This window comes from Ceratocystis lukuohia (genome assembly GCF_044167205.1).
Source record: "Ceratocystis lukuohia strain C4212 chromosome Unknown Supercontig8_pilon, whole genome shotgun sequence".
Classification (NCBI taxonomy): domain Eukaryota; kingdom Fungi; phylum Ascomycota; class Sordariomycetes; order Microascales; family Ceratocystidaceae; genus Ceratocystis; species Ceratocystis lukuohia.
The window spans coordinates 1,244,047-1,256,110 of NW_027263527.1; the positions used below are offsets into that span (position 1 = coordinate 1,244,047).

General features: G+C 48.3%; 3 protein-coding genes across 3 annotated transcripts; 1 reads left to right on the forward strand and 2 right to left on the reverse strand.

The window, feature by feature from the left end:
- Window positions 1-442: 442 nt before the first annotated feature.
- On the forward strand, window positions 443-1,236 carry HOO65_080311 (DUF339-domain-containing protein; the record flags this gene model as incomplete). Its single annotated transcript, XM_071004376.1, has 2 exons — window positions 443-674; window positions 830-1,236. The coding sequence occupies 2 exons, from the start codon at window positions 443-445 to the stop codon at window positions 1,234-1,236; spliced, it is 639 nt and encodes a 212-aa protein (XP_070856541.1).
- Window positions 1,237-2,246: 1,010 nt separating this feature from the next.
- On the reverse strand, window positions 2,247-3,838 carry HOO65_080312 (Kinetochore protein mis13; the record flags this gene model as incomplete). The annotated part of the gene is made up of 3 exons (XM_071004248.1): window positions 2,247-2,679; window positions 2,744-2,909; window positions 2,968-3,838. The coding sequence occupies 3 exons, from the start codon at window positions 3,836-3,838 to the stop codon at window positions 2,247-2,249; spliced, it is 1,470 nt and encodes a 489-aa protein (XP_070856542.1).
- A 1,586-nt stretch (window positions 3,839-5,424) lies between these two features.
- Window positions 5,425-7,208, reverse strand: HOO65_080313 (uncharacterized protein; the record flags this gene model as incomplete). The annotated part of the gene is made up of 3 exons (XM_071004230.1): window positions 5,425-5,773; window positions 5,856-7,050; window positions 7,190-7,208. 3 exons carry the CDS (start codon window positions 7,206-7,208, stop codon window positions 5,425-5,427), a joined length of 1,563 nt encoding a protein of 520 aa, XP_070856543.1.
- Between the last annotated feature and the right edge of the window lie 4,856 nt (window positions 7,209-12,064).

Here is a 12,064-nt window from a genome sequence, read left to right on the forward strand (position 1 = left end):
AAGTGACGATAGTAGATTAAAGCGCAAGATATTCTTTTTGCACGAATACAGCCAAGCTCCAGAGCATGTGTGGTGATGAATTGTGTCTTGTGTATACTAGGTGTAATGGGATGGGTGTGCAAACAGTATGCTATGTGACGTAGGGGTGCAATATCAAGCATGTAGCCCTCATCCCACAACACTGTTCTATTTGTCCCCCTTTGAGGGGTGTGTACTTATTAGACTAGTCCTCTACCATTTATTCTATCTCGTGGACGTAGCCTTCTCTAGCGCAAGCCTGTTTTTTTCTGTCGTGACTAACGTCAGAGGAAGAAGCTAGGGCCCGTAAAAAATAACTTAACGTTATCCTCCAGAGTCAGAGCCATTATATAGTGATTGATCTTTGAAACAACCCAGAAATCCCAGGTTTTCCACTACACCTAGAATAAATCAACCTTCCACCATGGCCAATCTCATCTACTCTACATCTCGCCGAATTTTTGCCCATCGGTCTCTCATTGCTACGGCGAGGGCCTTCGTCCCTTCTCGTAGCCTTGCTACCACTGCTGCTTTGAGAGCTGACGACACGGCTCATCGCGAACTTGACGTCGGAGAGCTTGAGGGAATCACGCTCAAGATTGAGCCGCTTCAACGATCGGGCGAAAGCGACGATACTATGCGTGCTCGCCTGCGCTGTAAGCCTTCGGGGACTTCCTTATCCAGCTACATGGCCGTCCACATGCCATATAGTGCAAGAAGAGGGAAAAGAAAAGAGAAAAGAAAAAAGAACAGGACGTTCCACGTAGCCATGACATTTCCGAATACTAACCATTCTTTATCAACTCTTCAGACCAATCTCGCAAGCGCGGCATCCTCGAATCTGATCTTCTCCTGTCGACATTTGCCGCCGCCTATCTGCCAACCATGACGCGCGCACAGCTTGAGGCATACGATAAATTCATGGACGAGAACGACTGGGACATCTACTACTGGGCGACACAGCCCGATGCACCTCCTGCCGACGACGCATCACTCAAGGACGAGTGGAAACGCGAGCCGGGCACTGGCGAATGGGCCCAGACTGTTGGGACATTTCGCCCAGCCTATCGGCCCGTTCCATCCCGCTGGAAGGAGAGCGAGGTGCTCCTACTACTACGCGAGCATGTTAAAAGCCGGTCGGCCACCGATGGCCAGGCTGGCGAGGGCATGGCTTTCATGCCGACCTTAGAAGAGACCAAAACAGGAAAGAAGAACTAGTAAGGTGCTAGAAGGTGGATGAAGATGAAATATAGCACAGTAGCGAGAGTCAGCCCATGCGCAGGTAAGCGTATGAGATTTTTTATCTTTTTTGTAAGAATACTTGAACGAAGGACACATCGATTAATCAATTGAACCTAATATGGTAGAATGCGAATGAGGGGGAGGCATCGTCCCGCCTCAGACTGTATTGGGCTTGTAAAGCTGCAGGCAATCATGTTCATCATCTATTTTCCAGTGCTCCTCCAAGTAAAACCAGTATCTTCTTGTAAGGAACCTGTACCGGAGATATACCAAGAGCAGACCAAGATGGGTCACTAAATTCAGCAACAGGTACCCGTATTGTATCTTAAGCCATCATCACGATCCTGTCAAGAAGTTCTGAATGTCTCCCCTCTCACCCCTTTTCTTATTCATCCACCACAGCAAAGCCGTCACAGGACAGGCGATGACAACAAAATACCACACCTCACCATATCCTATCCACAATAAATGGACTACACAAATGAAAAAGGAAAAGAATTTCAAAGGGCATCATGGGGGGATGAAGTTTTCAACAGACCACCAGATAGCCACATGGGCAAGAATGAAAAAAAAAAGTCCCAAGTCCAAAAAAGAGAAATGCCTCACATGAAAAAGTTGAATGAAAACCAAGACATGGCGGAATTCCATTTCCATCAGCCTCCAAACAAATGTATATACAACCAGGAACAAAAAAAGATATCACAAGTGAAGAAAAACGTGGCGAGAAAATAGCAAGCAAACAGACCAGAACGAAAGAAAGGGGGTATTCCAAAGTTGATAGAGAAAGAAAGGAAAAGTAATCCAAGAATAAGAAAAAAGAAAAAAAAGAGTAAGAAAGGGTAAGAAAAGATAGGAGTTAAGACAGACAACATGTCGAGAAGAAGATATAAAGAAGAGTCAGTAAAAGTCATAAAGATCGGCGTATTAGAAACATGGCCATGAGAAGAGACAACCGCAAGTTTTGTGTGTAGTCAGCTGTAGACCCATCAACCGCCCTGTGGCAAGATCCGGCCTAAGCTCCGGAGTACCTCCATGACAGGCATGTCTTTAGTGCCAGTCAGTGCCTTCTCGCGCTTCTCCCGGTCTTTGAGTCGGTTTGAGCTGAGGCTCAAGACTCGATCTGCTTCACGGCCAGCAGTGGTGACTCGTTGCTCAAGCTTGTGAGCTCCATCAGCCAACAGATCGACCTTCATCTCTAGTGTTGACTGTATATTTCGTAATCGATCAAGCGTCTTTTGCCGTATTGCCAACGCCGATACTGCGCCCGGACTGCTGACAGCATCAAGAATGCGCTTATCAGAAGCTTCCAGAAGCTCAGCATCATTTTGTGAGTCCTGGGTCGACGGTTCATTCATGGGTGATATTATTTCTTGGGGCGATTTTCGTAATGCTTGCCAGGTTTTTTTAAGTTCTCGCAACCTAAAAACATGGCTAGCGTTAGTGATGATGTTTTCCATGATCAAGTTTGTAGCGGCCAACTTACCGTGAAACTTTGGCTTCCAAAATAGCAATCTTTTCTTCATGCTCAATATTACGCGGGTTTGGTTGAAGCACTACTGGTGGTGAAGGCACTTCTTCTCTGCTGAACCAATCTGAAAATTCCGACTTGCTCTGGAAGTCTTTCAAGAGTTGATCTTGGATGGCCCGGGCTACAAGGTAGAAGTTGTTAGCATATGTTAAGAATAATCCACGTCGGGGAGAGCCTACCCCCAAGAATTGCATTAGAATGTGATGAGCCCAGTGGAGGTTTTGCTGATAATGCTCGCTCGCCACACCATGTGAGAAGTTGCTTCATCCTGTGCGGTTCGGGAAGACCTTCTGCTTCGATGTGCTTGTAAAACTCGGCTTCCGTGACTTCTTTATGTGGTAGTGCGGTGTGGCCCATTGACGTCAAGGAACTTGCTCTTCGCCCTCTCATGCCAAGGCTGCTTCGCCTCCGGCCGCCGCCCTTTTTGCGCATTTCCTTGTTTCTGTTGATGATGGGTGTGTCACTTAGAGGGAGCGCAATCTTAGCACCGGCTGGTACTACTGGTGAGATGTCGTGTATTGACTCTTCGCCGTTCTGCCTCGGTGTTGTTGATACAAGAGTCATGGGCTCTTCCATGATAGGCTCTTGCGCTGGTGATTGCGGCTGCCGCGATTTTGATGTGCCATTCTGTTTCTTTCTCGATGCTTTTTGTTGTCGCGGTGGTGGTGGCTGTGGTACGTCATCTTGTCTCTGGTGTTCTTGCGGCTGTTCGTCAGGAACGGCCGTTGACACACGTGTCGACCGTCGCGTGCGCTTCGGCAAAATGAGTTGGGCGAACTCGTCCTGGTCTTGGCCGTCGAAAGTGGCGGGTTTTCGTCGAGACGTCTTGCGTGTCGGTGCAGGTTTTGCGGAGCTAGGTGCCAGAGCTTCATGTTCATATTCCGGAATGGTCGTCGGCTTTTCTTTAGGTGGACGACCTCGTGATGTCTTTTTTGGTGGGGCGATGGGAGTCTCTTCGTTGTTTGTCTTGGTTCGCTTTGAAGCGCGTGTAAAGACAAAGTCGCCATCTTGTTCATCGTACGACGTGGCTGCAGTAATAAACGGCCGCATTGTTAGTTTGCAACATACGGTGACGGAAATATAAAAAGAAAAAAAAGAGTGAAAGACACGGGGTTTAGACAAAGGCCGCAATTTTTCGAGAAAAGACTCACCAGCAAGGCGCTTGCTGTACCGGCGCTGCGGCTGACTGCTCATGCTAAGGACTTGCAGAGTTTGGTGGTGTTGTATGACTGTCGTCATGGATGGCAACCTTCCGGCGACATGGACGAGAGGAAAGTAGGAAAGGCAAAGGATCCGACGCGAAGGACCGTCGATATTTCGGCTTCGATATATGGCCCTCCCACTTTTGCGACTGAGTGCGACAAGGTTCTCAGGGCCCAAGAAAGAAGTTCAGAGTTTCCCTTGAATTCAACAGACGCAATAAAAAAAAATGCGAGAGAAAACCGGGGCAGATCAAGGGCGAACGGCGGCAGTGAGGAAATTTCTGACCCGTCAAAGAAGAGAAATAGATAAAGAGAGGAAAAAGAAAGACTGGTATCCGCTCACGTAGATAACAAGATTACGCAGTGACCTGGCGCGTGAAAATCGCGGGAATAATTGAATGCAAAAAGGGTTAAATAATTCAGCAGGAGAAAATGCGCGTCGTGATGCTGGATTTAAGACGTATTTAGTGTTATCGTGTGTCGTGATAGTCATCCACGGTGGCGATGGTGTTTGGGGGAAGTTTGAAAGCGAGGGGGGTGGCTACCGTTTTTCCTGCCAAAATCCAAGCATTGAAGCTTAGTTAACAGAGCCTTGTAAACAAGAAGTCTATGCACTAGCCCCAAAACAGTAGCCTAAGCAGGGGGCGTTTTTGGCTCATTTTGGCGGGTCGGGCCCATTAAAGCTTAGTCATCATTCCACAAGTACCAGCTTTCCACTATCCCAAGTATCACGACTTTAATTATAGTGCATCAGTCGCCTCCATTTGATTTGATTCGATTTGAGTATATTCAACGTCAACTGGGGTCACCAAGATCAAACGACGCATTAGTCACCTCCAGCCTTTTTTTTCATCTACATATAAATTTATATTGGCCCCACTTGCTCCAAAACAGTTCTCTTCGCTTGGTATATAAATCTCGTCGCCCCATAACCCAGAAGGCAGTTCAAGTTAGCCAGCAAAACAGCTTTAAATATCTACAAACACCCCAAACTCCGGCCAGGAGGAGTAGCCACGTAGGAACAAGCAGCGTATTGCATTATAATGAATATGGTGAGTATAGCAAAACAACAAGGTCGCAAAGGACGGAGAAAAGGACAAAACGGAACAACAAAACAGCCAAACGAAAAACCAAACGAACAAACGCTACAGACCAATCCTCAGGGCCTAGACTTGATAAAGTGCCAAGATTCCCTCAGTTTTAAATGATACCACCATCCATTTCTTTTGTAATACCTTGCCGATCGTGATCATATATTCTCCAGAGAAGCGCCACTATAGATAAGAAGCGCCCCTCGGTCAGTCCTGGCTGTTTGCAAAGAGCAGAACAGCGCAGCATGCAAAGGCGCGTGCTTTTACAGCACAAACTTCAGGCACACGCACCCATTTAGTATACACTAGCCTTTATGCGACTGCAATGAGCCTTGGTGGCTATTCACTGAAAGCCTCGGCCTGAGTTTTGTCCGTTAAGAATCGGTTGGCCGGTTGTCATGCGACGGGGCTGGCCCTGCACACCGTTAGGCACGCCACCAGCCGGATAAGGGTTCATTTGAGCGTTGAAGTTGTCGCTAGTATCGGTAGGATACTGTCCACGAACCACTTGTTCCATAGTGACAGGGCAGTCTTTGTGTGCAAGCAAAAGCGTTTTGAGGTTAACCATCTCAGTCCGCAGCCGGCCAATCTGGAGATTCAAGTCGTCGTTTTCATTGGTCAGGCTGTCAACGCGGCTCTGGAGCTCCGTGAGCCATTGTTTCTTGCGCTGGCGACACTTTAGGGCAGCAATTCTAGAAAAAAAAAATGTCAGCGTCTCATGTTTAGTTGGAAATCCAAGCAGGAAGACTAGTGTTTTTTTTCATAACGACATACCGGTTTCGTTCAAGGAAGTTTTTGCGCTTCTCATCATCCGTCATCTTCTTGCCATCTTCACCAACCTCCTCGTCATCATCATCCGACGCTTGTGACGAGGCATTCTTTGTCTTTTTGTTGATAGGCGCAGGTGGCGAATCATTTTTACGTTTCCCGTTCACAGCACCAGGCTTTGTAGGAGCTGGCCCGCGCTTGCCCTTACCAACCATCGAGATTTTGGAATTTCTCAGGTCTGGAGAAGTGTGTTGGGGCGCGTCTGGCAGCGGTTTGGGTGCTACGGGAATGGCAGGCGCAGAGGGTGCTGGTGCAGAAGCAGCCATCTGTGAAATGCTGACAGGGCCCGAAGCCGGTGCGGCCTGGGGAGCAGAGCCAGAATTGGGGGCAGGAGCGTTAGTAGCAGGAGGTCGGGTATTAGATACGGTCATTGGAGGGTGAGCCATGGCCATATTTGAGTTGCTTTGAGGCTGTGACTGCGAAGTCATAGGAAATTGGCTTCCTGATGGGGGAACATTGCGACCTTGGGCAAGCATGAAGAGGCCGTTAACGGCATCGTTGGCATGGGGGTCGTTGTTCAGATTTGAAGCTGGCGGCTTCATATCACCTTTATCGGTAGACGGAGCAACAGTTGCACCATTTGCATCCCTAGGCTCTGACGTCACAGCCATGTGCATTTTTTGCTGTTGCTCGCGCTGCTTTGTGGCCGCGCTAAGGGCAGTGCGGTGGAAATCAGCGGTAGTGGGCGTTGATGCGCCAGCAGCAAAGGAAGAGAACAGCGCGGAAGTATTTGGGCTTGGAGGGAACATAGCCGCACCAGCACCTCCGGGTCCAGGTGTCAAGCCAGTTCGCAGTGAGGACTCGTTAAACCCACGCTCAACGAAGTAGTCAGTAGCGCCAGAGTTAGCCAGTGGGCCGGTCAGAAGGGCAGGGCTTAGAGGGCCGCTCTTAAGCGAATTGTTCCAGCCAAATGGACTGCCATTACCAAGACCGGCCGAAGGAGAGGCGAGAGCGCTTACAGATGGTAATTTGGTAGCAGCGCCGGGAGTTTGAGCGCCGTTTGTAGGTGCAGTACCACCACCGCTAAACGATTTTTCAAAAGGATTAAGTTCATTCTTTAGTGCTTCATTGATTGGTCTGCCGCCTTCTTGCTTAATAGGAATAGCATCTGAGGCACGACGGTTCAAAGAGTCGGAGGAAGCTGCAATCACAGATTAGTTTACATGGGGCTGGATCTAGGAGGCATAGGATGGCGGAAGTAGTGGATAGGGATTAGAAGAAGGAGGTTTTAGCAGTGGGTAAGACGCTGTGATGGGAGCGAGTGGATGGCAAACCCTTACAATCTATAGTCGACGTCATTGTGCTGATATCATGAAAAGATGGGTGGCAGGTTTCTTTTTTTTTCGAATGGAATGCAGAGACGCAATGGGTGACAAAGCTAGAAAGAACTGCGAAAATGCTGTGTCACAAGATCGGAAAAGAGCTCGATAAAAAAGGCGTTGGTCTAGGTTGCGTTGCCAGTAGATCAACAATATGACAATATGTGACTAGGTTAGGGGGGGCCTAATTCTAAGCTCTCGGCGCCAGAATGAAGAGAAAAAGAGAAGGGAGAAAAATGCACACACGGCAGAAATGTAGTCAAATAAACGACGTAATGGATAAGGTAGGAAAAAAAGAAAAAGAAAAAAAGTCCAATCAATACAGCCCAAAAGCGACACAGCAACCAATGGCGCAAGCGAGTTGACCGGCCTGTTTGAGTGCTTTGGGGGGATGTATTGCAAGGGACACAGGCAACGTAGTGCAAATAGAAAAAAAATATTGCTAATCGGGCCTGGAGCTAAGAACTAACAAGAGACTGAAATCGAAGTCTGTACGAGGATGAAGACGCCTTAACGACAGCCAGAGTATTATGGGTGCGCAAGGACGAGGAAGGCTGCAAACAATAAAGATTATGTATGGCGCAAATAGAGCGATTGTGTAAGAGCGCGTGCGAGCAATAAAGATATAAAAAAGAGTGGATGTGCAGCGGTTGGCTATTGAGAAAGAATGAAATAAAGGGATGCTAAGACAGAAACGCAAACCTCGTGCAGTTGTAACAGACAGCTTCGGTTTCGATGGGGGGGGGGGGATCGCGAGCTTTGCAGCTGACGGCTTCGGCACAGTACGGCAGCCTCGTTCGATTTGTGGGCTCGAGTCACTGAAGAGACAGCAGCAATGGCGGTACTTTATTTAGTATTTAGTAAAATTGAATGTAGGCTTTTTTTCGGTGCTTAAAGTCGGTCTTGGGGCGGCTTTTGCGTTGGGGTATTTGCAGGAGAATCAAAAGATCAGAAGAAAAAAGAGAAGTAAGAGAGAAGCAAAGAAGACACGACGTCACCGGTCTGATGTATGACGTTGAGAAAAAATAATCGAGGGAGAAGGGGGCGGGCGAGAGAAAAGGAAAAAAATTGATGGCCAAAAAGAGCACAGTGGCCCACAGCAGTATGGCTTGGGGTGGTGCGCACGGTGCATCTAGGGCACTGTGTCGCTGTGAGACCGTGCAGACCCTTACGATGATTAGGGTTGTTGCGTTATGGAATAACGCGAAAAAACAAGTTGGCGCGGACTGCATCCTGATGAACTGGACGTAGAAAGTGTGAGCGAGACAAGACGAGCTTCCTCTCTTCTCCGAACAGATGGCTGCTACTTGACAAAAACAATAACGCACAGATAAACCAGAAACAACTTATCTCAACCCACCCTTACATGCATTCAGTCACACAAATATGCATATTGCCATGCAAACACACAAGTTAAACGGCAGCCCGCGTCTGTCCTACGGCGAATCAATGTTTACAACTGGTCGTGCCCGTCCTGCGCTTTGTGCACCTGTCCTATCCTGTACTGCTTCCGCTGCCTGTGCCGCTCTTTGTGCTGCTTCTTGTGTGCTATTATGAGCCGCGGGGAGTCGCGGGAGAGAGACACAGACTCATGGGGAGAGACAAATGACGTTAGCCAGGAGCTGGCTGAAGAAGCACAGAAGACTGTGAGTACATTCAGTCTCGCTCTCGCCCTTTGTGGTGTAATCAGTAGCGGCACATGGCCTGACGATCAATGGCCAATGTGCGCATTGTCCCTGGAACATACTGTGTGCTTCTCGTCTGTCTGCCATCAATCAACGCGGCCCTAGCCTTACCTGACAGCCTGTAATAGTGAAGCAACCCTATTGTTTGTATTATAGTGCAGCTCGTACAGACACAAGCAAGCGCCGGCTTTTCCTTGTGCCGCCCCCCCCCCCCCCCCACCCCCTTGTTATGTTTTTTGTCTTTCATCGAGGTGAAGCTACCTTGAGCCAAGTCAAAGCCGGAGCGTCGTCGTCCTCCTTGCCCCTTGATGCGCACGCGGAAATGGACGCAATGGGATTCCTGGCCCTTGGAAGCTAAAAAAAAAAAACAAGAAAATAATCTAAAGAGTTTCCATGGAATCAGGAGTTGTCCGAGATGAAGGGTAGGTCACAATAAAAGACAGCTTAATAGCCACCAAAAATCTGGATTGGGATCCAGGGCCAGGGGGGAGTCTGCGCATGCAAGACAGCTGGAAGGGCTTAAAGCCTTGACTAACTTAACTTCTAGACATCAAAACGCCATTTGTCCTTGTCAAGAATTTCTACATAGCTGTTCCGCTTGAGCTTAGGCTTAGGCTTGGGCTTGGGCTTGTGACATGTGTCTTAGTTGTCTTCGCATATCTCAAGCCCTGATCTTGATCTATCCATCGACCTTGTTCGCTTGCTATGAGGGCTCGGGTGTAGCTAGATGAAATGGGTGCCACAGTGTGTTTCTATGTTCTATATTTCCACAGCACGAACGATATTGTGTGACTACGAAATGGGATGAGCAGCACTTAGCAAGTGGCAGATATACGGTGGGTGGTCCTGTGATCCGTCCCATCCCATCCTATTTCCTCCCCTTCCATTTATGCCGCTCTTCTGGTCCTCAGTGCCCCGTCGCGTGGGTGATTAAAATGCATAAACGTGCATGAGCCAAGTTGCTTTTTAGGCTTGCTGGCTCCGGCCCTGCTCTGGCTCTGCTCTGCCCTGGCCCTGGCCTTGGCCAAGGGGAAGAAACCCCCCCCCCCCGGAGATAAATCCATGGCCTTTTTGCTTTTCTGGTATTTGGCGAGTGTGGCCTGGTTTAGCTTGACAGGAACAAGGTCTTGGATTTTGATCACGTACCTCCGTGATATGGGCCATTCAGGGATGAAGGTTCCAGGCTGGGCTATTTCTCCTTGGACATGCAAGGAAAAGGGAGAGGGAGTGCCACGCGCAGAGTCAAAAGGCTAGTGTGATAGCTAGCGAGAAGCTGATGACAGGTACGTAATGGCTGGATGGATGCACAGCTGTTAGCCGGCGCGGGCTCTCAAGATGGGATTTTCCTTTTGAAGCCCAGTTGAATTCAACTTGCGGCCTTGATTTGCTGATGTTAATTGGAAGTAGTACATGAGGGGCTCGTGCGTGATTTACCCAATATCCTCTCGCTTAGTGCTATGCTAGCACGATACTGGGTTTACAGGCTAGCCCCTGAAGCTCTGCTAGAGCCAGCTCAACAAAGCCCCTAAACTTAGAGCCTTCACTTGAACAATTAGGATACCCCGCTTACTACATTGTGGACTTATATCCTTTGTTAAGCAATAGAATAGGGCTCGGCCCCCTAAATTTAACTTTGACAATGGCAGGCTAGGGGTGGAGGGAAAGAAAGCATGTTGATAGCTATTAATTTAGCGGCCAGGCTGGTCTGTCTACGGCGTCACTGGCACTCACTTCACACTGTACTTGAACCGAGCAATGCCGATTTATCAAGACCGAGACATTGTTCTTGAAAAATCCCGCCCAAGCCTGTCAATCTCAGGCTATGTTGGTCCTGGAAACGGCCGTCTATCTATTTATACACACGTTACTCTTGGGGGCAGGGTGGTGTGACAGAGCAACCATAGCCCGGATTCATATGCCGATAAACGCCCTATTAAATTGCTCTTCAAGGCACGTATTGGCTTCTTCCTCTCGGGAGGGATCCCAGATTGACGTAAACACTGGACACAGCATTGCGGTAAAACGTAGGGCTTTGGATAAAGTTGCACCCGCCGTGTCTCTCGGAGCCCTTTCCAAGCTTCACCCTGATCCTGGCAGTTGGTGCGTGGAATCCAACTATTCAGCATTAACCAGGCGGGTGGATAGAGATGTACGTGGCTCGCTTGTGGCTAATAACTCCCGGAACTGGAAGGATATCCAGTACTTGGGCTATAGCCCCGTCACATGAGGCACAGCCATGGGGTTTCTGGCATCAAATTGCTAATGGCTATAAATTATTCGCTAGATTGAAATATGATGTGTAAATTCTATGGATGGCTAGGACTCACCTGGAACATCAGCTACAGGCAAATGCTGTTTGGAAATGACACAAGCGCAACCTGCAGAGCGAAACGGGGCTTACATATAATACGTGGGCTACGGCCGCTCATTTGCGGGAGAAATGGAGGCACTTGCCACTGGTCGATGGCGGATGATGAATAATAACCATGTTTGCCTGAAGGGAAAATTGAGTTTGCTGTACACGGCAAGTATACTGATAGGCTAGGCCTAGCTGCTATCCCGTATCTGTGGGAGTAGATGCTATTTGGAGTCACAGAGTCTTGAATCAAGGGTTCTCCAGCTGGTTTGAGGTGCGCCAGGTCGCGTTCTCCATTACTGACGTTGAGATACATGAAACTTTTGTCAAGAAAATACTCGAACTGGTAATCCAAACCCTGTGATTGTCTAGTGCAACACTAACCTACTCGATCATAACAGAATCTAATCTCTGAATGCAGACTTCTAACGATAAGCTCTGATAGGATTGTATCTCTCTTTCAGAGAGCACTTCTTGGTTGATTGCTGATTCAAGAGTGACAATATTTTCGTCCTACGCGGCAGCGGTATTTTCTAAAGCGTCTTCATACTGTTGTTGGGAACCAGCGTGGAAAAGATGGCCATAAGCCAATACGAGTAGATGAGCTAGATGCGGTGTAATTGATTGAAGCTTCTGGTACGATGGATTTGGTCGCAAATGATGGATGTAAACATCAAGGAGAAAATATCAACAGCCGATAGCCTCTGTATGACGTTTATGCAATCTATACCGCTAGGCTCCTACATATATGGTATGGTAATGGAAAAAAACTTGGCAATCCATCTGGCTATTGAT